Raw genomic sequence first — 27,663 nt, 5'->3', positions numbered from 1 at the left:
GGTCGGTCTTCACTGCCGGTCGGCTCGAGCGCCCCGTAAAGTTCCCAGTCACACCCCAGACGTCGCGCGCGGGCCGGGGGCTCCTGGGGGGGGGAGGGGGCGGCCGGAAAGGCCGGGGGGCAAGCCGGGTCCTCTGGGCGCCCAGGGCTTCCCCGACTTCCTTTGGTCTCGCCCGTTCTTCAGCGCGCGGCCGGAAAGCGCCGCCGGCCCAGGGGGTGGGGGTCGGCGTGGGGGAGCGGGTGGTCTCTGGGCCTCCGAGGAATCTCGCCTTCCCGAAATCTGGGGGGTCCGCTGGTCAGGAGAGACCGGGCGCCGCAGTGGCTTCCCTTCCCGGCCCTGACAGCCCGGCCGCCGCCGCAGTCGCGCGGACCCCGGGCTGCGGCGCGCTCGAGCGCCAGCAGCTCGGAAGCCCGGGCCGGGCTCCGGGCGCTTCAGGGGCGGCCCCGCTGCGGCCGGAGCCGGAGCCCAGCGCTCACGCGCCAGCGACACCCTTCGCGCCCTCCCCTGTCAGGCGCCGCGGCCGTGGGAGCAGCCGCGGGCGGCCACGCAGCAGCGCCCTAGCCGGGACCCGCGGAGCCCCCAGTCCCGTCCCCGCCCCGGCCCCTGCCCCTTCCGCAGACTTTTGCCTCTCCCCCGGCCCCTTCCCTCCGGAGAATCCTCTGAGGCTCGGCGACACCCGCCCCCGCCCCCGTTGGCCGCGTGCGCACCCCCCTCCTCCCGCCCCCCGTCCCCCCACAAGCAGCCCCGGCCGCCGGGGTCGGGGCATCGCCCGAGGCCAGTCCGAGAGTCGCTCCCGCGGCGGCGGACTGCGGAGTTGTAAAGAACTCGGCGGCCGCAGTGGCCGGGCGGGGCAGGGCGCGCTCCGCCGCCGCCAAGGACACTGGAGTTTGCGAGTCCCCGCCCGCGCGGCGCCTCCCGCCCTCCCGCCGGGGCCAGCCGGACTCCCCCGGGCCGCCGAGGCGGGGCCGGGCGGCCGCCGTGCGAGAGGCGCGGCTCCCTCCCTCCTCCCCCGCCTGCCTCCCTCTCCCCTCCCTTCGCTCCCTCCTCCTCCTCCCCGCCCTCCCCCACCCCCCGCTCCTTTTTCTGCTCCCCAAGTGAGCCCGGCGCGCGAGAGGCAGGCGGGGCGGTGCGGAGCAGGCAGCCCAGCGCGCTCGCCCACCGCCCGCTCGGCGCAGCTCCCCGCGGCCGCTTCTGTCGCCGCCGCCGGCGCGTCGGAGGGAGCCCAGCATGGCCGGGCCGGGCTCGCAGCGGCGCGCGTCCCGGGGGGCCTCGGCGCTCCTCGCGGCCGCGCTTCTCTACGCAGCGCTGGGGGCCGTGGTGCGCTCGGAGCAGCAGATCCCGCTCTCCGTGTAAGTGCCGGCTCCTGCGCCGCCCGGGGAGGGGACCCGGCCGCCCGCGACCCGCCGTGCCCAAGTTTGGGCGCCTGCAGGTGCGGCCCGGCAGGACCTGCCGCGGGCGTCTGCCTCGCCTCTCGAACCTGTCTTCCAGGACGGGCGTGGGGCGGCGAGGCTGGGGTGGGATGCTCTAGCCTCCTCGCTCGGGTCGGCGAGGGAGACCTGGAGAGGTTCACCTCAAGTGACAGCTCCAACTTTGAAGCCTGTTTACCGAATCCAACTTCCACGGGCCGTTTATTTACTCCCGCTTCGCTGTCTTGCCATCTCACTTCTTTTTGGGGAGGGGGGATGGGTGGGTTTCTTCCGACTAGTATTTGCCAGGTGATGCCCGGTTTGGGTGATCAAGTTCGCAGACAATTATTCACATAAAACCCGGTGATCTTTTCAGAGGGCTTGGGAGACTTTGCGCATTTTGAACTATGTGACCCCCCTCGGGCCCCCTCCCGCGTTGCGCTCTGCAGTTTGGTGCTGGCAGTTTCTACCCAGGCGCTTTTTCCATCTTTTTTTTTTTTCCTCCAATGTTGCATCGCCCGGCTCCTTCAGCCACAGCCCCGTGTGTGCGTGCGTGTTGACTGTGACACGGGTGTAACATTTGTTCCTGTGCCCTTTCTCCCTGTAGGGTGAAGCTCTGGGCCTCCGCTTTTGGTGGGGAGATAAAATCCATTGCTGCTAAGTACTCCGGCTCCCAGCTTCTGCAAAAGGTAAGGTTTCTGTGGTGGCAGGAAGCGATGATTTTTCCAGCACAGAAAATGGAGGCAGATTGAGTTTTCCAAACAAACGTGAACCCCGAGCAGCATCAGTTATCAGAGGTGTCTCTGATCCCCTGGTTTCTTGGTAGTGTACCGTGCAATGATTTCTCCCTACCAACCGGTTATTTTTAGATGACACTTGATTCTAAACACAAAGAAAAGCAGGATCCTCACTGGCACTGTCCTGGCTGGGGCTCGGAAACTGAGTGTGTTTGCACGGCTCTCCTTCCAGTGTCGGTATTGCTGTTCCTGTGTGAGAGCAGATGCTTCTCTGGCCAAAAAAAAACGCTAACTTCATCCAAGGGGCAGCCTCGGTGCCTGTTTTATGATATCTTTCACCTTGCCTGGCTTGGAGACTGGGGTTCAGCGTATCTGAGAAAGACGCTGCACTATTGTTTGTCATCCCTGCGGTTGTACAATCCCATTATTCCCCAATCATCTAGACCCAGGGCTGGGATGCATTACATCATTACAGATAAGGAGAATGAATGTGGTTATCTTTCCACTCAGCTGCACTGCCGGGTAATAACCTATGAGAGTAGTCCACAAACTTAAGAAATTGGTCTGCGTCCATATAATTCTGGAGAGTAATGAGAATGGAGAATTGATTATTAGGCTTTTATCAGAAACTGCATCAATTTTAATTTAAACAGGCAGCATTATGCTTAAAATTACCTTGTGAGATATATGGTCCTTTGCCCTCCCCTCCAAGAAAAAAAAAAAAAGAAGGAAAAAAAATAGGCTGGGAAGGAAAGATTCTAAGGGTTCAAAGAATTTCAAGTTAACAAATCAACAGGATCAATCCAAGTGTTCTCTCAAAGATAGAAAATAAAATTGGCCTTTAGGGGATAATTCTCTGAAAATGGGTACAAACAGATTAAGTTGTCAAGTTAACTTTTCAGCGTTTTTAAATGTGCTTTTTGGGCCAATGTAACATATGTGTTATGTATGCTGCCTGGTAACCAAGTACGTATTTTATTTATGGCATTCAGCTTCAGAGAGTCGCGTTTTTGGGGACATTATATGAAACAGTTTGTCACATGAAATCCAAATATCGTAATAAGGCATCATCCCACCATGGAATGAGGGAAGTTATTCTTAAAAATTGCCAATAGCCATATTCTTTGAGACTGTGGAAAGACTGTTTGCTCAACTCTGTTATTTGGGGAAGGAGTTCATTGAATTAGGGGCAGCTGATAAAAACTTGAGGCTGCGATGTGCCTTTATGGAAAATGATGATTTACATACCTGAGACCCACCTATCTGTTTATGGGACTTGCCTCTTCTGCTAGTATTTAAATCTGGACCAGTCTGTATCCTGCTTTGGCATCTTGCCTGCGTGTCAGATGTTTCCTGTGAAGAGTTTTGGACTGTCGCTGCTGCCTGCATTGCATTGCTTGTGTATTTTCCTTATGCTTTTAAAGAAGAGAACATTTTTGTATAACTTTAAAGGAATATTTTTCATCTGCATGTTGTCGTTTAGTTGTAGCAACTCTGAAACTATCCCTTCAGAGCCTGTGAATGTTTTTTCTGTTGTGCTTACATAGCTCTTATCTCACATTTTGTAGGAGCGCAGGAGATGGGCTCTCGGAAGTTAGCACACACGCTCACATGCGCGCGCGCACACACGCACACACACACACACACACACACACACACACACACAGTGCACAAAGCCCCATCAGTCATATTATTGGCTACTCCATAATAGCAAATTGGAAACAGCTAAAATGCTCCTCTTACCTTCTCATCAGCATCCTTTCTGATATTGAATTCACAAGCCTAGCTTTGCTTTTGCCCTGTTTGCAGCTTGACAATTGTGTAATTATTTCCAGCTGTTTATGGCTTTGTTGTCGTTCGTTGCTGTTGCCTGGCATTTTGTAATCTGATGCAAGGGGAAGGTGGGGTGTTGCTCTGCATTTGGTTCTGGGGTGGATACCTGCTCTTCTTGCGTTTCCAAAGCAGTCTTCTGCCCAGGAGTCCTGAGGCACCTATGGCTTTGGCTTGATAGGCAAGGACTTCCATGAATGATGGACAGGACATGCCAGGCAACTTGGGGAGTACTTTTGCAGGTACCTTTTGGCCATCTTGGTCCATTGACTCCAAATATGATGGATTTTTTTTTAATTAGCAAAAAAACATTGATTTAGATAGTTCAGAGTAGAAGAAAGTATAAGAAAAGATCTAAGGTGCTCAGAGTGTGGGAGGCTTAACATGATTTGGAAAAGCAAGGAGACTGTTGCCTTTCCCTTGCTTTTCAAGTTTCTGACCATTTGCCTGAAGAGATACTCCTCTAAGTCAAAACTCTGTGCGTCTTTCCATCACATTGCTGCATCCTTAACAATCCAGATACTTTGAAAGTGAGTTAAAAAAAAAAAACAAAAACACTTGGCTGAAAAACGAAGTTAACACTTATTAAGGGGACTCAAAGGTGACGATACCATGTTGCATAACAGACTGTAATTACACTTTTAAGGCACGGACATTTAAATTTGATTTTCAGTGAAGTAGGCATACTGTATACCACTGTATAATTTTACATACTCTATGTAGTTTCTCTAGTTGACACTTCATTGTGTTGTAAATTAATGTAGTATGTCCATTTTTAGAATGGGGGTTTAGTAATTTCTGCACTAAGGCAAAAACTTTACAAAACAGCTATTGTGACTATGAGTTAAATAACAATTGGCCATTTATTTTAAGGTGTTTGGAGACTGGGAAAACTGCCATTTTGGTAAGGTTTTTTATTAGCTCATATAATTTGAGTGGTAGAATTATTGCCGACTTCATCAACATAAATACGAGTGCTTAACAATGTACCTCACTATCATGGCTTCAAAAAGGAGAGTATTACCCCAATTGTTTCTATGTTTCATACCGTGGCTTTTGCTACTTTAGCTTATGACAATATGTTAGGTATTCTCTGCCAGACTTCCCCCCCCCCTTTTTTTTTCCTCCTTTTTGTCTTTGCTGAGCACAGGAATAGGAGCCTATTCGTTTCTTTAAAAAAGGATATTTGAATTTGTAGAACACCGTTGTCGTGCATTAGCAAAGTGGTATGTTTTCGGGACAGTGTGGAATAACCTGAGACTTGTACGTTGGACTCAGAGTTAATCTTGAAAGGTTGTTCCAGAACAACGGCCCTGAAAGGGATGCGCTGGTGAGCTGCTGTGTGTCTGTCTCCCGCCTTCCTCGGCCGGCAGATACTGCAGAGCTTTCAATTGACTTCAACTTTTAATTAACTTTCCTATTTGACATATCCATGCCAGTATTCAGCTGCCTCTATCTTGCTTCATTTTCCTCAGAGAATGCACATTGTTTGGGTTCTTTTGCAGAGGCATAGTTTTATTACCTCTTTATTTTAGGATTCAGTGCCCAGCCTTCCAGTAGGTCCTGTAGCCTAGGCTGTTAAACTCATGGGCTCCACACCCCAAACACTCACAGTAAAAGGTATTAAAGTGTTGTGATTCTCATTTCCATCCTCCTTAGGAAGACTTTGGCAGAAGCTGGGTTTTTTCATTCTGTTTAGTACAGCATTCAGAGATTGCTGTGTTTTGGGGGGACGAAGGGTTCCAATGACATTTTCCAGCATCGGGATGATAAATACACAGCGGATATACAGGTCCTGTGGTCCTGTGCGTCTCTGCCATTAATGCGAGGAAAATAATGGACCTTTACCTTGGATGCCTCATGCAACATTTACCAAACATGCATTTCTTGGAATGCACAGCCAGGTTTTTGCGTTATCAACTATTTATTGAGAGGGCGCTTTCATACATAAACGTGCTGTCTCTTTCCACAAGACAGAGTCAGCAAAGTAAAAGGTTGGTTCTTTAACCCATTTTGATAATTATGACTTTTCATCAATGTGGAAATCGATGGACTTTTAAATAATTAAATAGGAGTATTCACTTATCAGGAACAGTGCTGTGCCGCCCGTAGGAAGCCTGATACTCCACAGATCGCTTTTCTAGGGGAGGTGCTCCTTCGCTGAACATTTTTGTTGAGTAAACACGGTTTTTTGTCATTCTGCAAGATTAATGCATTCAGCCCACACCACCAATGGCCAAGGCTTTACATCACAGCACCACTTCAATTACTGGACTTTTCTCTGGCAGCTTATTTTTAAAAGTCTTGAAATCTCAGAAATGACAGTTTTCAGTGTTTCGGGACAGTTTATTGGTCTCATTATCACAGTCAGCGGCGCATTAGCAGGACAGGGCGAACCAGCTGGAATTCAGTGATGCATCTTACCCATACACGTATCTAACTGCATTTGTAAACTCACACCCTAACCTCTCGGACCCATGAAGTCCTTTTTGTATGGCTTCACCAAATTTTTGTCTGAGCTCCTTTTGTTCATGTCTTTTTCCTTCTCCCAAAATTTCTTTGCTGCCGGATATATTTCTGCTTTGCTTTTTTCTCTCATTGGGAGCTGCTGCAGCCTCTGTTGCTCGATTTACAGATGCTAGTCAAAATTAAGGGGAATGAAAATAGAGACATTGTTTTCCTGTCGGAGGCAAACTCAGATGTTTATTTCAATGTGGTTATAATTTTGATCAATTACTATGGGGAATCTCATGCTGGCTTTTTATTTCATTTTGTGTTTTATCTTATTCTAATACCAGTGTGCTTTGAGGCACACACACGAGTACCCAATCACCTAATAATTATGAAATCTGTCGGGCGTGTGCAAGCGCAATTAATGTTTCCATTTCGTGTTGAAGATCTAGCTGTGTACGCGGATGAACCAAAGTAAAAGAAAGGTGGAATCCTTACCCCAAGCACCTGTGGTCCCGCTGGGGGTTGAACTGTCCTGCAGGCTAAGGACATATTCACAGAAGTGCACGTTTGAGGTTTGAGCCCTTTTCCAGTCTTGGATGGCTCCTCAGTTTGGGGGGGAGGGCGGGCGGTGCTCACACTTGTGCCCATCAATACATGACTTGGTGTGTTGAGCTTCCTTAAAGAAGGGTACATTCTCTCCAGGATCTTTTTTGTCCGGTGTGTCACTCATCCAGATTTACCATTGTAGATGCCAACAAATAGGCTTTTTCTTTATCCACGTTCATGTCTGTCAAGGGTCCCCCATCTTCTGCAGTCACAGTGTTTTACTGAAATTGCCTCCTTCTCTGAGACCCAGAGCATCTTCTAGATAGAGACTTTGAGCAGATTGTGTTCCCCGGGACACTGGGATCTGACTGGGAGGTTTGCTATGCCTTTATATATATATATTTTTTAAGATTTTATTTATTTATTTGACAGAGAGAGATCACAAGTAGGTAAAGAGGCAGGCAGAGAGAGAAAGAGGAGGAAGCAGGCTCCTTGCTGAGAATAGAGCCTGATGTGGGGCTTGATCCCAGGACCCTGAGATGATGACCTGAGCCGAAGGCAAAGGCTTAACCCACTGAGCCACCCAGGTGCCCCGGGAGGTTTGCTATGGCTGAGACTGAGAAAAAAAAATGAAATAGGTGTTGTCAATGCCAGCCTATGGATTAGCCTATGGGATCCTTTTAATGAAGTTTTTATACAAGAGACATAATGGCCTGTGTTTTATGTCAAGTGAGTGCAGTCGTGCTATTGTGTATCGCTCAGAAAGCGAGAAAGTTCCTCATGTCAGGCTTCTGGAAACATTGATAGGATCTTTATCAGCCCTCTTTGGTCCATGAAACAAAAGTTAGCCTCTCCTTCAAAGGAAGGAAAGGATATAGAGGGAGAGGAGGGTTGCTTGATCTCCTTCCATTTTCCCGAGTATTTAGTGACCAGAAGATTGAGGCGGTTGTTCCTGAAATGTCAAGCCAGGCTCAAAGACCGCTCCGTGACACAGTCCTCTGCCTGGACCACAGCTCGCCCTCGGCAGAGTAGGCGTCTGCATAGCTGCTATATTTTCAGGAGATTTCTGTGTGCATAGCCAGCATGTCTGCTTTTCAGAAGAAAGTTATTTTACCGACACGGCTTTGAAAAGAGTCCAGTGCGTTTTCAATAAATGGTAAACATTTCAATTTCCATTTGCTTTGAACAGCACTCATTGGGTGTTCATTCCAAGGCTGTTTAAATAAGGCATTAAGTTTATAAGGTGTATTAAATTTGTATGTTACATAGCTTCCTGGTGACCTCAAATCAAGATTATGAAAATAACTCCGAAGCCAAACTAGTAATGGGCATTTCAAGGCCATATTGGAAAGGAGTGCATTATCTCTTGACAAGAAATAGATGGCTATTTCTTCACTTTGCGTGCTTCAGAGTGTTTATCTTGGCACCTGATATTGGAAAACAGTACCCTCCCAAGGTTAAAAGAGCTGTTATCCACGTAAATGATCAGGACAGGGAAGCTGGGCAGGGTCGCGAGTGGCTCTGGGTTCACAGAGCAGACCTCTGGTTATGTATTTGAGGGGAAGCGACCACCAGCTGATATCAGGGCTCGCACGTGTTATTACCATTATACTTATTAACTGCGTGCACACGTGCATATGCCCGTAGAAACAGATGCTGCTCATCACAGAATGTGCCAGATGCCGCCTGCTGATGGAGAAGATGGTGCTTGTCCTCTTGGGTTTCTGGAGAGCGTGGCTTGAGGGACCCAACCAGGTCTGCTGGGACAGGACCGGTCCACCGGGCACCTGAGATCCTGCAGACGGTTGGAAGCTGAGGATCTGCTGGGACCAGGACCAGCTCCGTAATTTGCAGGGCCCCGTGAGTGAGGAGAATATGGGACTCTTTGTTCAAAAACTATGAAGAATGTGAAGTTGACGACAGCAGAGCATTAAAGCACAGGGCCCATCGGGCCCCAGGGGAAAGTCCCCTACAGGGCTGCCCATCCTCATTTTGGCTTTGTCTTTCCCCTGCGGGGGGGCTCGTCCTCTCAGCCTGACTGAACGTTCAGGCCACACTCAGTCTATGAGGCGTCCTTTGCCCCTCTTTGTTCATCGTCATAATAGGTGGAGAGCTTGGAGCATTTTCAGAGATGCACATCTTTGGAGATGCAGCGTTGTTAAAGGAGAGGTCATTGTCCTAGGAGCTGTGGCATCTGCCTTTTTACCTTTTCTGTAGGTGTTTCCTGAGTGGATTTGGGAAAATTGCTTGATCTCGTAGTAAAAACAGGTGGCCTTCACTCATTCACTCTGCGTTCCTACATTCCAGGTACTGTGATAAGGATTTTATGTGTGCCATCCCATTATATTCTCCCAACAACCCGACAAGTCAGGGACTGCCACTCACCAGCTCCCCCCCCACCTCCGCCTTTTACAGATTTGGAAGTTGAGGTTCCCAGAAGTTAAGCAGCCTTTCCAAGGGGACTGAGTCTGTTTACCCGGCCACTGTGCTGCAGTGTCCCCTCCTTTCTGTGTGATCTTTTCTGGCCTCCGTTCCTGTTTGAGAAAAGTGTGGTTAATACCTGTGTTTCTCCAGCTCACGGGTATTTGGGAGGATTAAATGAAGCAGCAGCTGAGAGGTTCCTTCAGAAGCTGAAAGCCTGGGCTAACAGCAGAGAAGACAGGTGTGGAGTCAGAGGGACTTGGATTGGAGTCCCAGATCTGCCATTCCCTACCCGGGTTGTCTTGTTTGTTTGACATTTCTGAACCTTGCCTGTGAAAGGAGACCAATACCTTCTACCTTGGAGGCTGTGATGAAGATTAAATGAAATAATGTACAAAAAGCACTTAGCATGGTGCCTGGCACCTGAAAGCCTCCTGCCAGGGAGTTGCTGAGGTCATTACTGGCTGCATGATACAACTAGAAGATTTTTAGTTAACCTTCGCTGAGCACCTGTGGGCACCGGCTGCATAGAGCTGTGTGACGGAGCGAATGAGCAAGGGCATGGATGGGTGGGTGCGTTGGCAGCTGGTCCCACCAGGCACCTGACAGGAGGGAGCTTGTTGACCCAAGCAGGAGGAGGCAGTATGGACACAACCTCTGCCCAGACATTCCCCTCTCCTCCTTGAGGTCAGCTCTCTGGTCCCTGAGGGTCAGGAGAAGAACCCCTTCCATGAGGAATCAGTCTGGAAAAACTATGTCGGGGTACCCCTGTTCCCTCCTCCCTGACTCTGCCCTGCTGTGGGGGTGGTGGGTCAGGCTGCAGAGTGGCTGGGTGTGCCGCCAGGTTCCCAGTGCGGCTGGAGCCATAGGAGAGCACAGGCATCCAGCGAGCCCGCTGCTGTGGGGGTGCATCCAGGAGCCAGTCCTGGGCACTCATGAATCCAGATGCCCCCTTGGACAGCAGTCCAGGCATTTCCTCCCATGAATACCACATCTGCTGGACTTCTCCCAATAACTTCCCGGGGAGGGGGGTACTTGGGGGTGGTCCTGGAGACCAGCAGGAGACAGGGCATCTCACTGGGTGGGGAGAGGGAGTTCTTTCCTCCAGCACGGATAGGGAGGTGCAGTGGTGCATGGGGACTGCCATCTGCCCCCAAGTCTCAGGAGGCACTGAAGGGCATCCTGTGTCCCTTGGCCCTTCCCACTGGCCCTGCCTGCCTCTGCTTCAAGGCTTGCTTGGCACATTCTGTTGTGTTTGGCTTGGGAGCATCTGCAGTTCTCTGCCGATCTCCTTGAAGATGTTGAAGGAGTGACACAGGCTACCCTTGTTGGTGGCAAACACAGGCACCAATACTTGGAAATCATGCTGGGGGGGTGCTAGTGTAGCTGCACACATTAGGAACATTGTTTATGTATGAAGCCGTTTTAATCAGCGGTGAAAGTCGGTAAGAAGTCAGGAATGAAAGGAGACATGCAAATCTGTGCTGGTACCACTTGGGCCGGGTAGTTTAGAAAAGTGCCCAAGAACCGTCTGTGCCCAGGAATGTTACAGAACATCAGAGTCTGACTGTACTGGCAGCTTCTTGAAATCCACCAAGGTCATAACCAGCTTAGGTAAACAGATGGTTGATGGGGGCTGGATAGGAAGGAAATGGACTTTTTTCTTTCGGTGTTCAGTATGAGCCAAGCATTCTTCACAGGAAAGTAGATCACGTAAGGCATCTGATGTGGTCCTTGGTTCCCTCTGGAGGTGGTCCCCATTACTTACCTCTCGTAGAGGCCTCTTGCAGCTCAGGGAGGTGGGGCAGCTGGCCATGTAGTGGGGCTGGGACTCACACTGGCTTGTTTTGACCCCCCAAAGCCTGGGATTATCCTTTAATAGGACAGACCACCTGTGTAGGCTGATCCCACCTGAGCTCAGTCTTCAGTGGGGTCTGCAGGACCGCGGCAAGAAGGGAAGGGCTGGGTAGCCTGGGGGTCCCAGAGCCCTCGCCTCTTTCTTTCCCCCAGACATGTTTCCTGGTGGGGAAACACCCTGGTGGGGTATCAGGATGTGTACTCTCTGGGCAGCGAGGCTAGGAAGGACTCTCAACTCTGGTGTGGGCTTGTGCCTGCGGGGGGACAAAAAATGGTCCCTAGGGGAAAGCAGGCAGCGTTGGCTGGCCTGGCCCTGGCTGGTGGGGGAGAGGGGGCAGTATCGGGCGGGCACCTTCACCCCTCTTCTCAGCCTGGAGGGCGGAGCTGCCAGGAAGAGAACAGTTTTGTGGGATCCCCAGGCAGGATGCTATCTCAGCTAAGGTGAGAGGACTCAGCCGTTCATGGAAAAATGGGGAGCATTTCCCTTCATGTTTTCCCTGAAAAGTCAAACCTGCTCTTCCTCTGTTTGCTCAGGTCTCTCAATATGGCAAATACGGTGTCATACACTTAATGATTTGACATCTTTTCCCAAGACTTTGATGTTTTGGATAAAAATAGAATGAAAGGTGTAATCTGTTGGAATTTCCCCGAGTCTAGACCTTCCGGTGATGTAAACTTGACCCTGCATTTCCTTCTTGACAGATGCTGACTCTTGGCTCCCAGGAGGGAACGAAGTGTCTGGTTTTAGAAAAATCTAGATTTCTCTTTTTTTTTTTTTAAAGATTTTATTTATTTATTTATTTATTTGACAGAGATCACAAGTAGACAGAGAGGCAGGCAGAGAGAGAGGGGGAAGCAGATTCCCCACTGAGCAGAGAGCCTGATGTGGGGCTCGATCCTAGGACCCTGAGATCATGACCTGAGCCAAAGGCAGAGGCTTAACCCACTGAGCCTCCCAGGCATCCTGAAAAATCTAGATTTCTATTACAAGGAACGTGCACAGCTGAAGAGAGATTTTTAAAAAGAGCACGGGCCTTGGAGGTGAAGTCTGTTCTGCCAGTCACTGGTTCTACTTCCCTAGGGCTTGGTTTGCTCATCGGCAAACTAGAACTACTAATAAAAGCACCTGTGTTATAGGGCATTGGGGAGCGTTAAGTGATAAAACCCATATGAAGTAGTTTAGAACAATATGTGGCACATGGGAAGCCTTACTTGTCTGGCTACCCTCTCATTTATGGTGTCCAACTTCATTTTTAATGAAGAGCAAAAGAGACTCCTGGAATTTTAGTCACTTAGACCACATGATGGGTTCATAAAATAGAGACAATGAATGGCACACGCATTTAACGTTGACAAAGGCACGATGGCAAACAAAAGCATTCATGTCGTCCCCAAGGAGGTGGGCTTCTTTTGCTTTCTTTCCCAAATTCTTCTAATCTGGTCCCTTGTACGGTAGAGGTGGGCAGTTTGGGGATTCAAGTTCGTTCTTGCTATAATATTGTGCAGTAATTTGCAAAGCAAGGGGAGAGTCGGAAAAGCCGAGTGGGGCTCTGGGTCTTTGTACCTGCACCACCGGTAATGCCTTTCCTATTGTGCTTTGTTGAGGCAGAGGCGGAAAAATGTTGTAAAAAGAACAATGGGTGTGGGAGGCGATAAATCCATGGGAAGTAGGTAATCTTTGGCCACGAGTCATAACATACAGCTTTACTCTTTGCTTCCTACCACTTTCCATTATCCGTGAAATTTCTATGAACACAACGTGATCATGTCGTGTATCAGCAGCTCAATGGGCAAGGGTTTTGCCCCACTGACAGTCCTTTGGCTTCTCAGATGCTAATGCTGAAGGCTGAGTGTTCTTCTCGGTTTTGGCCTGTGCCCCTCAGAAGGCTGTGCATTTGCAAACCAGCACGGAGGACCCTGTTTAAGGGAATCGCCATCAGACAACCAGTAAAAGGTGTGTGTGTGTGTGTTTTAATATACATGGGCTGTTTCCTTTTGTAAATAAAAACTGAGGTCTGCTTTAAAATCCCAAGGTCTGTGGCCAAGTTTGAGTTTTTCAGAGCATCAGGATCATCTGATGGTCACCCTGAAACTTCTTTCCTGTGTAATCCTCTCAGGAAAAGGGCTCACAGCTCACTAATCTTTTGAAAAAAACCAACAGTATACATTTCCCAGGACAGGCATTTCAGAATTATGGACCCATAGCTGGATTTTCTACTTAAATAGCAAGATTTTCATGTTGGTTTTTTTGTTTCTGTTTTTTGGTTTTTGTTTTTGCATGAAACAAATGTCCTAGGAATGTTAGGAAAAATATATAGACTTAGAAATCAGGGGATTATTGATCTCCAAAAGTTTACTTTTAAGGCAGGCAGTTGGTCTTGGGAAGGCAGAAATGTGTAGGGGAAGTTCAGGATTTGACTCAGGCTAATTCACATTTGAATCCAGGGCTACCCTGACAAGTCAGTTGTGAAACCTCACAGTTTCTATCTGCCAAATGGACATGATGATAATAACTTCAAGGCTGGAGCTGAGAAGTCCAAACGAAGAGATGGACATAGGATACTTAGTAATCAGTGGCTCATGGGAAGTGTTTAGAAAAGGTGGGCTTGGGGTGCCTGAGTGGCTCAGTTGGTTAAGCAACTGCCTTCGGCTCAGGTCATGATCCCAGTGTCCTGGGATCGAGCCCCGCATCGGGCTCTCTGCTCAGCCAGAGGCATGCTTCTCCCTCTCCCACTCCCTCTTCATGTGTTCCCTTTCTCACTGTCTCTCTCTCTGTCAAATAAATAAATAAAATCTTAAAAAAAAAAAAAAAAAAAAAAAAAAGGTGGGCTCCAGCCGTCATTCTCCAGGAGCTGCTCCCGCATCCCGGTCGTGTTGGCTGCTGCAGAGAGCTGTCCATCCGCTGCTGGGAGAGCTAACATTAGACCACCTGGAGGCCTTCTTTGGAGACCTCCATTAAAGCTGCCCACCACTGAGCTCCACAAAGGTGTCTTGGACAGTCATAGTAACAATGATGCATGTGCTTGGTGGGTTGTGCTGTGCTTTATTTGTATTCTTTAAGTCCTCATAATCACTCCTGAGGTCAGTTCTGTCAACCCCTCCATTTTAGACAGACAGAAACCAAAACAGAGGATGTAGATCTGCCCAAGGTTACCCAGCCCCAAGTGGCAAAGACAGACTTGGAGCCTGGGTCTTGAGAGTCCTGTTCAGGTGCCTGGGCTGGGGCACCTGGTATTTCCAGGACCAGCATGTTTTGGGCAGGACTGGTGGTGGAAACTTCTTCTTCATCCTTAATCCTTTCTCCTTTGGAATTCTTTGTCTTAGTTGGAGTCGTTGTCATTTGCTTTTATAATACAGAATTAGGGGCACCTGGGTGGCTCAGTGGGTTAAAGCCTCTGCCTTCGGCTCAGGTCATGATCTCAGGGCTCTGGGATTGAGCCCACATCGGGCTCTCTGCTCAGCAGGAAACCTGCTTCCCCCTCTCTCTCTGCCTGCCTCTCTGCCTACTTGTGATCTCTGTCTGTCAAATAAATAAATAAAATCTTTTTATAATACAGAATTAAAAGGGGGGGGCAATGATGAAGGGAGGGCCCAGTAACCCTTCTAGCTTTCTACAGTTTTCTCTTTTATTATAATAACATGACACTGCTAGTTTTTGGTTCCTTTGAGGGTCAGCCAGCCCTCTCCACATCAGCTCTGACTCTTAAGAAGTCTTTCTGAGAACCTCATTGAATTTGGTTCCATTTGCCTTTTTGTATTCCCCATGATGGTAACGGGGGGTCATGGGGAGGACCCTGGTACAAGATGGATCTGGCTGGAGACCCAGGAGTCTTCCTTAGCTTTACTTCTGGGCCTCAGGTTCCTTACCTGTAAAATGGGGTCATGGGGAGGATTAGCTGTGTCAGCCTGTGACAGTCTTCATGCCCCGTAAATTTCAGCTCCTTGGTTTTTGATATGCTCATTCTTCGTCTCTCTTCCCTGAGTGTGTGTTGGTGCTTATTCTCTTTTTTTCAAGGAAGAAACACAGTTCTGTTTTTCTGCTTGACTGACAGCCAGCTTGAAGGCCACAGCCCTTGGACCCACTAGGGTCAGTTTTATTTTGCATAGAATGAGTCTGGCAGATCTCTTCATGCCCCTGGCAGTCCTGGGGATCCGTGATATCCTGAGGACCCCTTATCTCCTTCTGTGTGGGATGTCAGGAAGGAGGCAGGCAAATAGACCTTAAATTCTCCAAGGGCGCACTTGCTCTTTCTGACCGGAGAGGCTCCTCCTTTGGCACTTGGTACAGAGCCACCTTTGGGTGGGGTCCAGTGGTCGTTTGTGGGATGTACAGATTAAACAAAGGAGGAACCTTGCTGAGTCTTTTTTCCTGGTGCTCCCGTGCTGGTGAGCAGAATAAGAACAGTGTGGCGCACAGGCCAAGACCTAGGTCCTTCACATCTCTTTCCGCACTTACTCTCTAGCACTGGGTTTTATGAATCCCTAGTTATCAGGCGCCGATGCCTGCAGCAATCCAGCTCTGAAGCCCTGCGGGCGGGTCCCTCGCCCACAACCCTCTTGGTGCCCACAGGGACAGCCAGACATCCGAGCCAGCTGGTCCTTATTCTTCCAGCCAGTGACTCCCCCCCCGCCCCCAGGGAGCATCCCGGCAGCATCCCCAACACACGACCGAGTCTCCCCCAGAAGGCTCCCAGCCAGGCGGAGGGATCCCGGCACCTCCACGGCGCAGAGCGCAGCTGCTGCGGCCGGAGCACCGCAGTGCCGCGCGGGAGCACCGCAGTGCCGCGCGGGTGCACGAGGAGCACCAAGCGAGACTGATGGGGCCTCCGCCGCAGCCGCCACCATCAACCTGGGGGAGGCAACTCGGCAGAGGCAATTAGGGAGCTGCTACAGCTAATTCCATGAAGTGCTCGGATGCCACATTCCCAGTGACATCAGGGAGAGATGAGAATTTTAATTTCTATCCCTCTCACCACCTCCGAGGCCCCGCTGGCGTCGGGATGCCACACAGCGTTTGCTGGGCTTCATTTCACCTTCTCTGTGCAGCTTGCTGTATTTTATATTTGTCTGTTTATTCTTTATGTCCCCGGGATGGGTCTGTGCGTGTGCACTGAGGGCTGTCCGCTGTGGGCCTCCGTGCCAAACTGCAGCATCCACGGGGCAGTGTTCCCGCTCCTGGACAGCGTCCTGGCTGCAGCCTGCAAGGCTGGTTCCCCCACCTCCACGGAGCAGGAAACCGTGCGGGAGGCCACACAGCCAGTGGGGGAGGGGTTATTTGCATTCGCTTTTGTGTCCTGCACGTGCAGTTGTTCGGCCTTCTTCCCTGGGCCTGGCCCGCGGATATGCGGACTGACGCACCAAGCACAGCTCCTCTGAGATGAGGGGAGCAGCTGGTGGGGAAGTGGGAATGAAATGATGTGGCTTTAATGGGGGGCAGTTTTGCCAGAAGATGTTCAGCTCCAGCCCCACTAGCCCTAGTATCAGGCCCAACAGTATTGCATTGGGAGGCTCACGGAGGAGTCTCTGTCCAGCTGCCGCTGGAATGTCCCTCTGCGGAGGCTGCGAGGGTTCCTCGGATGGGCTTTGCTCCATGTAGCCCCACAGTAACCATAATCTGATGCCCACTTTCTCCCTTCCTGCTGAGCCTGACCACTCAGAGGGAAGGGAGAGGGCCTCCACCTGGGGCAGATCTTGGGAACCCAGCCCCTCCAGCTATGGGTGCTGGGGCCTGGAGGCATGCCCTGTGGCACAGTGGATCAGGAACAGGATCACTGGCCGTTTTGTCTGCCAGCTCCTGCATTCATGAGAGCATCGAGACCACAGAGGGAAGGAAAGCTCTGTGTCCCACAGTGGGCTTCTTAGAGGAGGGGGAGAGAGAGCCTTTAGCCCCAGGCTGCCTCGGGCTTATCAGAGCTCCCCTGCTGGATCCCACAGGAACCTTGCTTTGTGCAGCCTGACCTCCAGTCCAGCCACACTGAAGCCTGAATTTCACCTGGTGAAAATGTTCCCCAACGTGTCTGTGTTAAACGATTTTATTTTTTAATTTATTTTGAGCAAGAGACTGTGCACAGTGCACGTGCATGAGTTGGGGGCGAGGCAGAGAGAGAGATTGAGGGAGTGAAGCCCACAGGAGGCTCAGTCTCAGGACCCTGAGATCATGACCTGAGCCGAAATCAGCAGTCAGACCACTTAACCCACTGTACCATCCAGGCACCCCAATGTGTCTGTTTTTAACAGCCAGAATATTTTGTCCCAGTGTGTCTTGGGGAACAGTCCCCTTATTAACAGGATCTACGTTGAGTTGCAGGGAGCAGGAGACAGAACAATTAGTCAACAAATGTTGACTAATTTATTCAACATTGAGAAGCCTGTCTGGAAACCCGAGGCCTCATCCTTCTTTTTTTACAACAGAGGTGCACTCTGCTTCATTTTGGGTAGAACACCGTGGTTTGGGAAAATCTTCAGCTGATTTAACAGACTCACAAGAACACATTTGCTTTTGACCAAATGTTGGAAATGTTTTCTTCCTTCCTTCCTTCCCTCACTCCCTTCCTGCCTCAACAAACACCCATGGAACACGCAGGGCCGCGTGCGGGCTGTGTTGGGTGCCCAAGTTCCCTTGCTGGTGTGACCACCTTCAGTGACATCACCCTGAATACTTCGGTGAGAGCACACGCTCACACTCCCCAAGCACGTCAGGTGGTGTCACGCCTCTGTGCCTCAGCCCATGCCAGTCCCGCCGTCCACACTGCTGACCCCGTTGCCCTTGGCTGAGGGCTGAGCCCTGCCTCTCACGGATGTCGGACTGTCGCCTGCTGAAGTATCACCTGGGGGCCTTACTGCAATGCATTCTTTCAGGGTCGCACCCCAGGCGATTTGGACTCAGTAAGCTTGGTGCAGGGCCTGGGCACCTGCTTCCTAACAAACATCTTAGGTCATTCTGATGCCGGTGGTCCAGGAACCATGCTCGGAGAAACACTGCTTGTCTCCCAGCTCTGGGAAGACTGTGGCTGCTCAGTTCCCAAACCCAGCTTCCTCGGTGTGGATGGCATGAATGGAGATTTTCTCTGCAATAGAAGTGGGGGCTTTAGAACAAGTCAGGCATTTTATCTTTTAAGTCAGAAGGTACCCAGGAGCACGTCTGATTGTTGAAGCAGTTTATTTAGAAATCACTAAACAGAGTTGAAGAGGCCGTTCTCCAATTTGTAAGATGGAGAGAAATTTGTTGATCTGTCACCAATGGCTTTTCTTCCTACCAAATAGGTTACCGGGACCTTTAACAGAAAATTGTTTGGTGAACATCAGTATGAAAGACGCCATCTGCTTCCCATAAAAGGGCTGCTCCTAATCTCCCTGGTACAAAAATTGCTCCCCCAGGGGCCTGTTGGGCACAAAACTGCATTTTTCCTAAGTCAGCGGCTTTCATACTTTTTTGACCATGACCCAAAGTAAGAAATACACGGTTCAGTGCAACCCATTGTCTACAACTTCACATGTGCAATGCAAGTTTCATACAGCATTACTTAGTTTTCTTCTCTGCAGTGCAGTCTGGTCTATTTCTTCGACTGGACTCTTACTAGATTTTTTCTATTCAATTCTATCCTATTCTATTCGATTCCACTCTCTTTTACTCATTTCTAACCTACTCTGCTCCTTCTACTTATTTTGGAAGGCTGGCTGTGGCCAATACATTGTTTTTGCAATGTCATTAATATGTTAACAGAGGAACAGTGCCCTCAGTGTTACCAGAGTAAATTATAGGCTAGTTCATTTTCATTCTGGGAGGTGCAGCATTGATTTGGGGATTAAAGCTATATTTTCCTTAATAATAATGATAGATAGTGGAGGATAACATTGATAAGCCAGTTGCAATGCTAAGCTTCTTAACAGTCCCATGACACAGGAACTGTGACAGCACCATTTTCTAGATGAGGACACTTAAGTTCAAGGAGGTGAAGTGACTTGACCAATGTCACATAGTTAAAAAGTGGTGGCATTGGTTCCTGAACTCAGGGCTGTCTGACCGTGACCCTGTTCTTACCGGTTTGCATTTGCTTTTCTTCTTGCCAGCAGCCAACTTAGTTGGTCACAGGTGTTACACTATGGGCAGTCCAGCTAGAGGCAATATGTGGGTGGCATGATGGGGAGCAATGGGGAGGAAATGTGAGAGACAGGGAGGAGAGTAGAAGAGGCAGGTTTGGGAAGCACAGGGTGAGCATTGGGCTTCAAGACACCTGATATTTTACTTGGAACTTAATGGAATTTACAAGGAGTTTGCCCATCTATGTTATATTGGCCTTGGAGTTTGCCTATTTATGTTATATTGGCCTCGGAGTTTGTCCATCTATGTTATATTGGCCTCCTGCTCTTAGAGCATCCCTGCATCTGGTATTTGTTAGTGTACCTGCCAGGCATTTACTTGTTTTCTCATCATCTTCTCTGACCAGGTGTTGACTGTCTCTCTGAGGCTGGGAATGATGCCTTTTCTTTCTTGGCACAGCCAGGACCTGGTCTGGGGAGATGCTCCATGAGTGTTTGGAGGAATGAGCCAGTGCATAAAGAGACCCTGTGACTTCATCCTCACAACTAGCCCATGAGTAGTATCTCATCCTCATGTTGTATTTGAGAAAACGGAGCCCAAGATCATGAAGCTAATGATGGAGGAGCCAGGTAGAGGACGCCACGCCCACCCTGATGTAGCTATGACTGTTATGTTCGTATTTGTCTGGTGATTCCACTTCCTCCCAAGAATTTATCTTCCTACCATTTGGATTTGGCTTTTCTGAGCTTGGTTTCCAGTTCTGTTTTTGCCCCCCACCCCCACCACTTTTGGTTATTTGGGTGGGATGTGGTTGGAGCAGAGGGTCACAGGTCTAGAGAGGGCAGGGCCCTGCCTGGAAGTGGGAGGTCTAGGTCCCAGCCTGGGGTGTGATGCTGCTGAGTTCGCAGACTGGGAGCAGCGTGCTGCTTCTCCCTGGGCCTGTGCGTGATAGAGCTCAAAGGTCCCTCCATGCTGAGACTCAGCATGCTTCCAGAGGAGGGAAGAGCCCACCTCATTTCCCAGTATGCTCCACCATGAGATGGGTGGGTGCTCTGTCCATGTTGTGCCAGCATCTGTACATCCTGCCCATGTGGGCTGCCCTGCCTCTGTCCCTAGCAGGTGCCTGTGGGGGGAGGGCATACAGCGATCTCCTGGCCACATCAGGGTATTTGGACTCTAGCAGGGCCAGTGATGCATACCAGTGTAGACTCTTGTAGGTGATGAGACAGACTTAGCAGAATAGCCAAGGGAAGACAGAGTGGCGTCGAGGTCAGAGGAGACCAAAATGACATCCCGTCCTGGTAAAATCCTCCTCTCCATTTTTGGCAGTGTATTTCCCAAGCGTTCTTGTACCACAGACTCATTCTGAGAGTCGTGTCAGGGAAGGGAGTCATCTTTGGATATAAAAAGCAAAAATAAAAGGGACTAAAATATTTGACATATGATGAAGTTCTGTGATATTTTAGACAGTGAGTAAATTGACATTTATGTAACCTGGTATATTCATTTCCCCCTATCCACCCTCCCTTGAATGGTGACTTAATAACACGCCCGACTAAATGACGTTAATTGCTTTAAACTGCCAAATTAAAAAAAAAAACAAACCAGCATTCATTCAACAAGTGTGCTGTGTTCTTTTCAGGCTGCAGCCAGGAGAGAGGAGCTGGGGTCTCTTGGGGGAGGGAAGGCTGAGATGGAACCCGAGTAGCATGGGGAAATCGGACTTGTACATTCCAGAAAGCCCCACCACTTAGGCCCCACGTAAGTGGTGGAGCTGAGAGTTCGGGTCCTGGCACTGAAGCTACCTGTGGATGGTTGATGGCCTCGAGTGGCCACTTCATTTCAGGGTTCCCTCTTCTTTAAGTGACCCCTATCTCACTGGACTGTTGTAAAGATTTTTACATTAGCTCATGACTGCAAAATTCAGCTCGGTGTCTGGCAGTTGTAGGCATTCAATGGAAGGCAGCAACCATTATGGTAATTCTTACTTTCTTGGAGACATATACTCACCCCCTTGGGTCAGTGGTGCTACCTCCCCCAGAGGACATTCACTCTCCAGGGCAAGACCTGTGGCTTGTTCACTGCTCTCTTTCTGGTTCCCATGCTAGTCTTTATTAGTAAACATTTGTGGAGTACACGAGTGAGTGCCGGCAATGAATGAACTTGGTAGGCTGAGAAAACGGAGGCCCCAAGAGGCCAGCCAGATCCTAAAACACGGATCAGAGACGCACACCAGCTCTCCTCTATCCTCAGCTGCGACTCTCAGCGAATAGGGGCTGTTGTCTCCCCAGTAAAGTGTTACCTAAATTTGCAGGAGAAACACCACTTGATCCCCCGCTCTCTGAAGGTGAGGTGTGTGGGGATGTGCTCACGTGTGTGTGTGTGTGCCCGTAAACTTTCCAGGATGGCATCCCAAGAAGTTAGGTCATATTAGAGGTGGCCTCATGGCTGTGTAGAAACTAATGATTTGGTTAGTGTTCATTCTGGGGCAAAATGACAGGCTGGTAACCTTTATCTCCTTAGGAAGAAAGCTCCTTAAAAGCGCTTATATTCTGAATTAGCTGCCAAGACCCACTACGATGTTGAAAGAGCCTAGACCCATCAAGCCCCATTCAAGGTGCTTTATCTGAAAGCTTTCCCCGCTGATCTACGCTGATCTGCCCGTGTGTGTGTCCTCTTTCTCTCGTGTGTTGCAGAGGAGATTAAGCCTCTCAGCTCTGCCCCAAAGCCATGAACACTCCCACTGCAATGGGCTAGGAAGCTTCACGGTGCCCTCTCTTTCTTAGATCTGTTTTGTGGGCGAGCTTCTGGGTTGAGAGAGGAGGAGAGAGAGCAGCAGAGGGGCTGGAGAGTGGAGAGAGTCCCTTTCTGTTCTTTTTTGAAAAGTCCTTGAATTCAGCCCTTGAATAGTGCAGTATAAATTTGAGAGATGATGGCTATTAATACTTTGCTTCTTGTGTAGCAGCTTTTAGGCCAGGATGTCAAAATACATCAATAACACATTTTTTCTCCATTTCTCCATTTCACGTGGAGGGAGGAAGTGGAGAGCATCTCCAGAGAGCACATGGCTGCCTTGGGACCATGACTGGTCCCTGGCAGGAGCACAAGAAAACAGTCTGAATTTGATGATTTCAATCATTCATTCATCATTCAACAGAACAGACGTTTTTGTGTCTTGTTACTCCATCCCAGGTATTGTGCTGGCTTTGGGGATATAGGACAAGAAGAATCAGAAAGTCTGCACCTTCATGGAGATGACAGTCTTGTGCAGAAAATCAAGGCATTTCTTGAAGAATTAGAGTTAGAGGACCACATGCAAGTCTCCCTGCGGTGACAGCACGGGGCCTGAAGACCTGCTCTGGCCCAGGGTCAGAGGAGGCTTGGTGAAAGGGACCAACTTCGGCTGAGACCGGAAGGCTGGCGGGAATTAATATGACAAAGAAGTAGATGAAGGGACCCTGGGTCCTTTGTGTTGCCTCCTCACCCATCCTGGCCCAGCCTTACCCTCGCCGCCACCCCGAGCGCACCCATGCCTCAGCTCCTTACGTGAGTTCTGGGTCCCAAAAACTCATCCCATACTTTTTTTCTTGGTCTTTGCTTTACCGCTCCTACTGCCCCAAACTTGCATCCTTGTCGCTAGAGCTGCTTGTTGAATTCTCAATCTTCATAGCCTGGTTCCTGAATTCAGCAATCAGCTTTTCAGTTTGTCCGGGGCCAGGAGCTCTGTGCTGGGCCCTCAGTTGCTATTCTCTTCGGGCAGCCTTTTCCAATCTCTGTCCTCGTTGGCCCTTTGTACCTCACTTGTGCTCGTCACAGCTGACTTGGTTTCTAATTACTTGTGGCTTCTGAGGGCGAAGCCTTGTGATGGTGGTGGTGTGATGATGACAACACACTGATACTCTTGAACGTCTACCACAAGTCAGACAACATTCGAAATGCCTAATACGTATCAATGCATTTAATCCTCCCACAACCCTGCAGGCAAGCTGCTCCATTATGATCTCTGACCAATGAAGAAACTGAGGCACAGAGACTATTAATTAACCTTCTCAAAGTCACTTGGCTAAGAAGTGATAGAGCCAGGATTCCAGGCAAGCCTTGCACCATCCTTCTTTCCTGGCATGGTGTGCACCTGTCAGGGGACCCGTGGGAACTGACTGTGCTAGTTAGTGACAGGTGCGAGGTGCCCTTCTCCAAGAGTGTGCACCAGGACAGTGGTCCTGAGTGGTAAAGGAGCAACCAGTTAACACTGGTCCTCCGAGTATCACGAGAAGACAGTGGTAAATAGATTCCTGTGCCCCAGAATTTGTTCCCATCACAGGAAGTAGGGAGCTGATGTGCGCATCAGTCATGCCAGGAGCCCCGCTGGGATCTGGCCAGATTCTTTCTCCCTAGTTGCTTTTCTTCCCAGGATCGAAGAAGTCCCTAGACCAGACCAAGTTGTCGGGTATGTGAGTTCTCAACAGAAATGCCCAGTTCACTCTCACAGGTGCGGATTCTTGGTGCAACCACGTGGCCTTCAAAAGGGGCCAGAGATAAGCGTTTCCTTCCCCTCCAGTGTTCTAGACTTCATGCTGGATGACCACCAAGGAAGAAAGTATAACTTAGGACGAATGATTGCCTTTTACATTACAAAGCATTATCTGTTTATTATGGAAATTTTTTGAAATACAGATAAATAAAGAGCCAATATAAACAACTGCGATTCCCGCCTGATCAATGTTAAGTTTTGGGTGCATTTCTTCTAGTCTTTCTTCCTTTGAATATGTGTGTGTATGCATACCTGTGTATTTACTTTACATAAATGGGATCGTAGTGTACCAACTATTTCATAATGACAAGACATTTTCAAGTGGATTCAGGCAGGGTAGGGGTCACTTAAAATGATTCTTTTCCCAAAAAAAATAAAATTCATTCTCTTCTTTGAAAACTTGGAAAGTACCAAATGACATAATAAGAAAAGAATTATTCCTAATCTCATGCTGTATGAATAACCACATTAAAATTTTTTAGCATTTCTTTTGGGTTGCTTGAAGTTGGAATTAAACTGTAGATACGAAATTTTTTTTCCCTCCTAACTTTATAGCAGGAACATGTCCTCTTAGCATTTCGCATTCTTTAGAGTGATTTGTCTTCTGGCTACTAAACCTTTCATCATGCGAATGTGGGGTGACATGTCACCTTCCCCCAATTCCATCATGAAGGTTTTCTAGCACAGGTTTCCCCCCAGTGTGAACAGTACTTGCATGAACATTCCTGTCTGTCTGCCCGTCCCGGTTCTGATTATGCCCTTGGAGCTGTCATTTCAAGGGGAGTCACTGTGCCAGAGCATGTGAGCTTTGTCAGTGATCTCCTTTCTTGCTGCCGTGCGAGTGTGTCTTTGCACACACGTGTGTGCGTGTGCTCATTTGCCTTGTTTCTCCTGTAGCGTTCAGCTCTATTCCATGCCCAGGCTTGCCTGGGAGACCAGATGGCATTGGTTGGACTAAGTGACCTTTATTTTTCCCTACATGTGCGGGACAAATGACTTGGGGCTCAAAGCAAGGCTCTGCGGTCAGATGTACCTGGGCTCAAGTCTGTGCTGCTTATTGGACGTGCGGGCTTGAGCAAGAGATTCAGCCTCCCCGAGTCTCAGTTTACTAAGAGGAAAAGAATATCCCCTTATTAGATTTATTATGAGGATTACGTAAAATAATATATGTCAGGTGCTTAACACGTAGAAAGGACTCAGTCATGGCAAATGTCATTTTTATTATTTTTGCTATTTATTCTAACAGTCAGACTTTAGGACTACAGGAATTCAATTCAGTGTAAAAAGCATTCATACAGCTAGAGCTTTGAAACATCCCAGAGATCAGTTGCATGTGTATTTTAGCTACCCTGTGTGTGGGTTAGAGGGAGGTGTTGGGATATTGGGTATCATTTTAAATATCAACATTTGGGATCCCCAAAATAATTTGAGATTTTGGATTGGCTCCTACCCTAAAAGACTGGCTTTAAAAAAATAGACCAGGATCTAAGTGTTGGCTGGGGGAGAGAAAACTGCCTCCTTAATCTCCCAAATGCAGTTGTTTTAGAAGTCAAATAAATTAGGGTAGCAGTAATAATAGGAATTAACAATGACTAATTATAAAATGAGTTATAGTGCCAGTTATGGAGCAGTATCTAAACCCCAGAGGAAATGGAGGTATTTGCAGATGCGAGCTTGCACTGCACGGTGTCAGGAGGCTGGGGGTTGCATTTGGGTAACGGAAGCCCGGATTTCTGGAATCCGGGTGCTACACCAGAAACTGTTTACTCCTCACTTGAAAAACTGGGACTCCAGTGTTGTAAAGAGTTATATTTTTTTCTTTTAGGGAACTGTCCGCTTTATTCATTTATTCGTTTAATATCACAAAAATGTATAAGAAAAACGAGAGACAATCCAGACACTTTCTGAATGCGAGTGGTCCTGAATAGCAGAGCCTAGTTCTGCCGCTGAATATCCCTGAACCCTGGGGGCCTCTCCAGGGAAGCGTGTGATATAACAGAGCACCCCAGCACTGGTGGGAGAGAGGTCACTGTGCGGCAGAGAGGGTGAGGCTGCGGGATGATGCAGTGGTTGGTGCTCGCTCCCGATCTTCGATCTTCATGTGGCTGTGGCGGAGGGTGGGCTGCTACGGTCAGGTGATGATAGTCCCTTTCCATGCCTGAGCTCCGTTCACCCCAGCACCTCAAACACCCAGCAGGGCCCAAGGGAGCCACCGCGGAAGGTGGTGTCTGTCTTCAGATGACACTGTATCTTGAGCCCCATTTCCCTTATCTCCAGAAATAAGGGGCGGGTTGCACCTGCCCGGAAAGGGGGTTGTTAGGGGGATGAAGTGACTCAGTGGTATTTTGTGAGCTGCCCTTGGGGGCTAAGATCTCGGTGGCGGTTGTCCACATCTGTAGCCCTTGGGGACTTGTGTGGCTGCTTTGTCCCGTGGAAAGGCTTGGAGGTGGCCGCTGGACACCCCAGAACATGTCAAAGCCTTTGCCTTTCCTGTTGTTCAGAGTGCTTGGCTGCTTCTCAAACCATTGCCGTGGGTCAAGCAGCAGAAGTCCCGGGAGTCGGGGACCAGTGGTTTTGATTGCCACCTCTTGGTCCCCTCCAGGTGACTGATGCCTTTTGCTGCTTGGATCAGCTTTTGACTGTTCTCTGTTCCCACCGATGTTCTGCTGTTCTGTTGTGGAAATCTCTTCTCGTTTCTCACAGGAGACATCCAGTGAGATGGTTTGTAGCCTGGTGGGAGATGGTTCTCTGTTCTCCCGCCGAGGACAAATCCAGGATCCTGTGGTTAGCTCGGTGGGAGCCCCTTTGGAGGGGACAGGAAGCTGGAGCCCCACTTCCCCTGCAGTGGAGTTCTGGTGAGGCACGTTTGGGGAGGCCTGGCCTGAGGCTCTCCTCCACCATGGGCAGGAGTCACAGCTTGCATCCCTCTCTCTGGCCCCGTCTGCAGCAGCCCGCCTTTCAGAGGGGGCAGCATTCTCCATCAGTGAGCATTTATCCTCTAAGTGTTCTCTGAGCAGGACGGTGTGCTCAGCCCTCCACTCATATTGTTGAATAGAACCCTCACCACATCCCCCTGAGAGAGATGTCCTCCTATCTGGCCTGCCTTACAGATGGGAAACTGAGGCAGGAGCCTCCAAGTAACTTGCTCAATGTCCCGAAGTCAATAAGTGGAGAAGCGGAGGCAAGAGAGGAGCTTGATTAGCTCGAAGCTGGAGCGTGTTGAGTCTGAGGGAGGTACCGTGCTCAGGGTAACTAGCCAGCAATGGCCAGCCTGTAATTGCTCACCACTGTGTGGGTGGGATCCACGTTCTTCTCACTGAGTCCTCCTGAGGACCCGGGGAGCAGGTGTGGTGACTCGAAGCAAAGAGACCAGGAGCTGTGCTTCGGGAGGACAGTTGGCCGGTCTGGGTCCCCCAGGGAAGGAGCCACAGGGGGTGTTTATATGCGCATCTGTCCAACTGTTCTATACTCTGTCTATACCCAAGATGAGGGCTCTGGGTTTCCCCCTATGGCTCCAAAGTCTTGCTGTGAAAAATAAGTCTACACCACAGAGTGCATTTACGAGAGAGTGTGGCTGGAGAGCTCGGCTTCCAGAAAGGTATGGGCCCAGTCGGAGGTGCATTCTCTGTGGCCATCATGTCCTATGGGGCTGATGGGGGTCTTTTCCCTCCCCCATAGGACAGGTGGGAGCAGGGTCAGTGAGTCTCCAAGGTCTCGGTGATGGCGTCTGGCTGGGCACCCAGAAACTGGCCCTAGAGCCTTGGGACATCACTCCTTGTAGGACTTGAGCTCAGGTGCCCCCCACAGAGGAGGCTAGGGCTTCCTTGGGGCCTGTGGCTC

At 49.6% G+C, this 27,663-nt stretch overlaps 1 protein-coding gene across 1 annotated transcript in view; it reads left to right on the top strand.

Annotated features, from left to right (window-relative positions):
- The first annotated feature begins 961 nt into the window (after positions 1-961).
- The window catches only part of CACNA2D3 (calcium voltage-gated channel auxiliary subunit alpha2delta 3), an 866,841-nt gene continuing 840,139 nt past the window's right edge, over positions 962-27,663 (top strand). The window contains exons 1-2 of the mRNA XM_080820180.1: positions 962-1,349; positions 2,014-2,095. Coding sequence (XP_080676306.1) covers positions 1,228-1,349; positions 2,014-2,095 — 204 coding nt within the window. The 5' untranslated portion in view covers positions 962-1,227. The remainder of the gene's footprint in view (positions 1,350-2,013; positions 2,096-27,663) is intronic.

This window comes from Martes martes, assembly GCF_963455335.1.
Source record: "Martes martes genome assembly, chromosome: 1".
Taxonomy (NCBI): domain Eukaryota; kingdom Metazoa; phylum Chordata; class Mammalia; order Carnivora; family Mustelidae; genus Martes; species Martes martes.
This window is presented reverse-complemented; position numbering and strand designations above follow the sequence as displayed.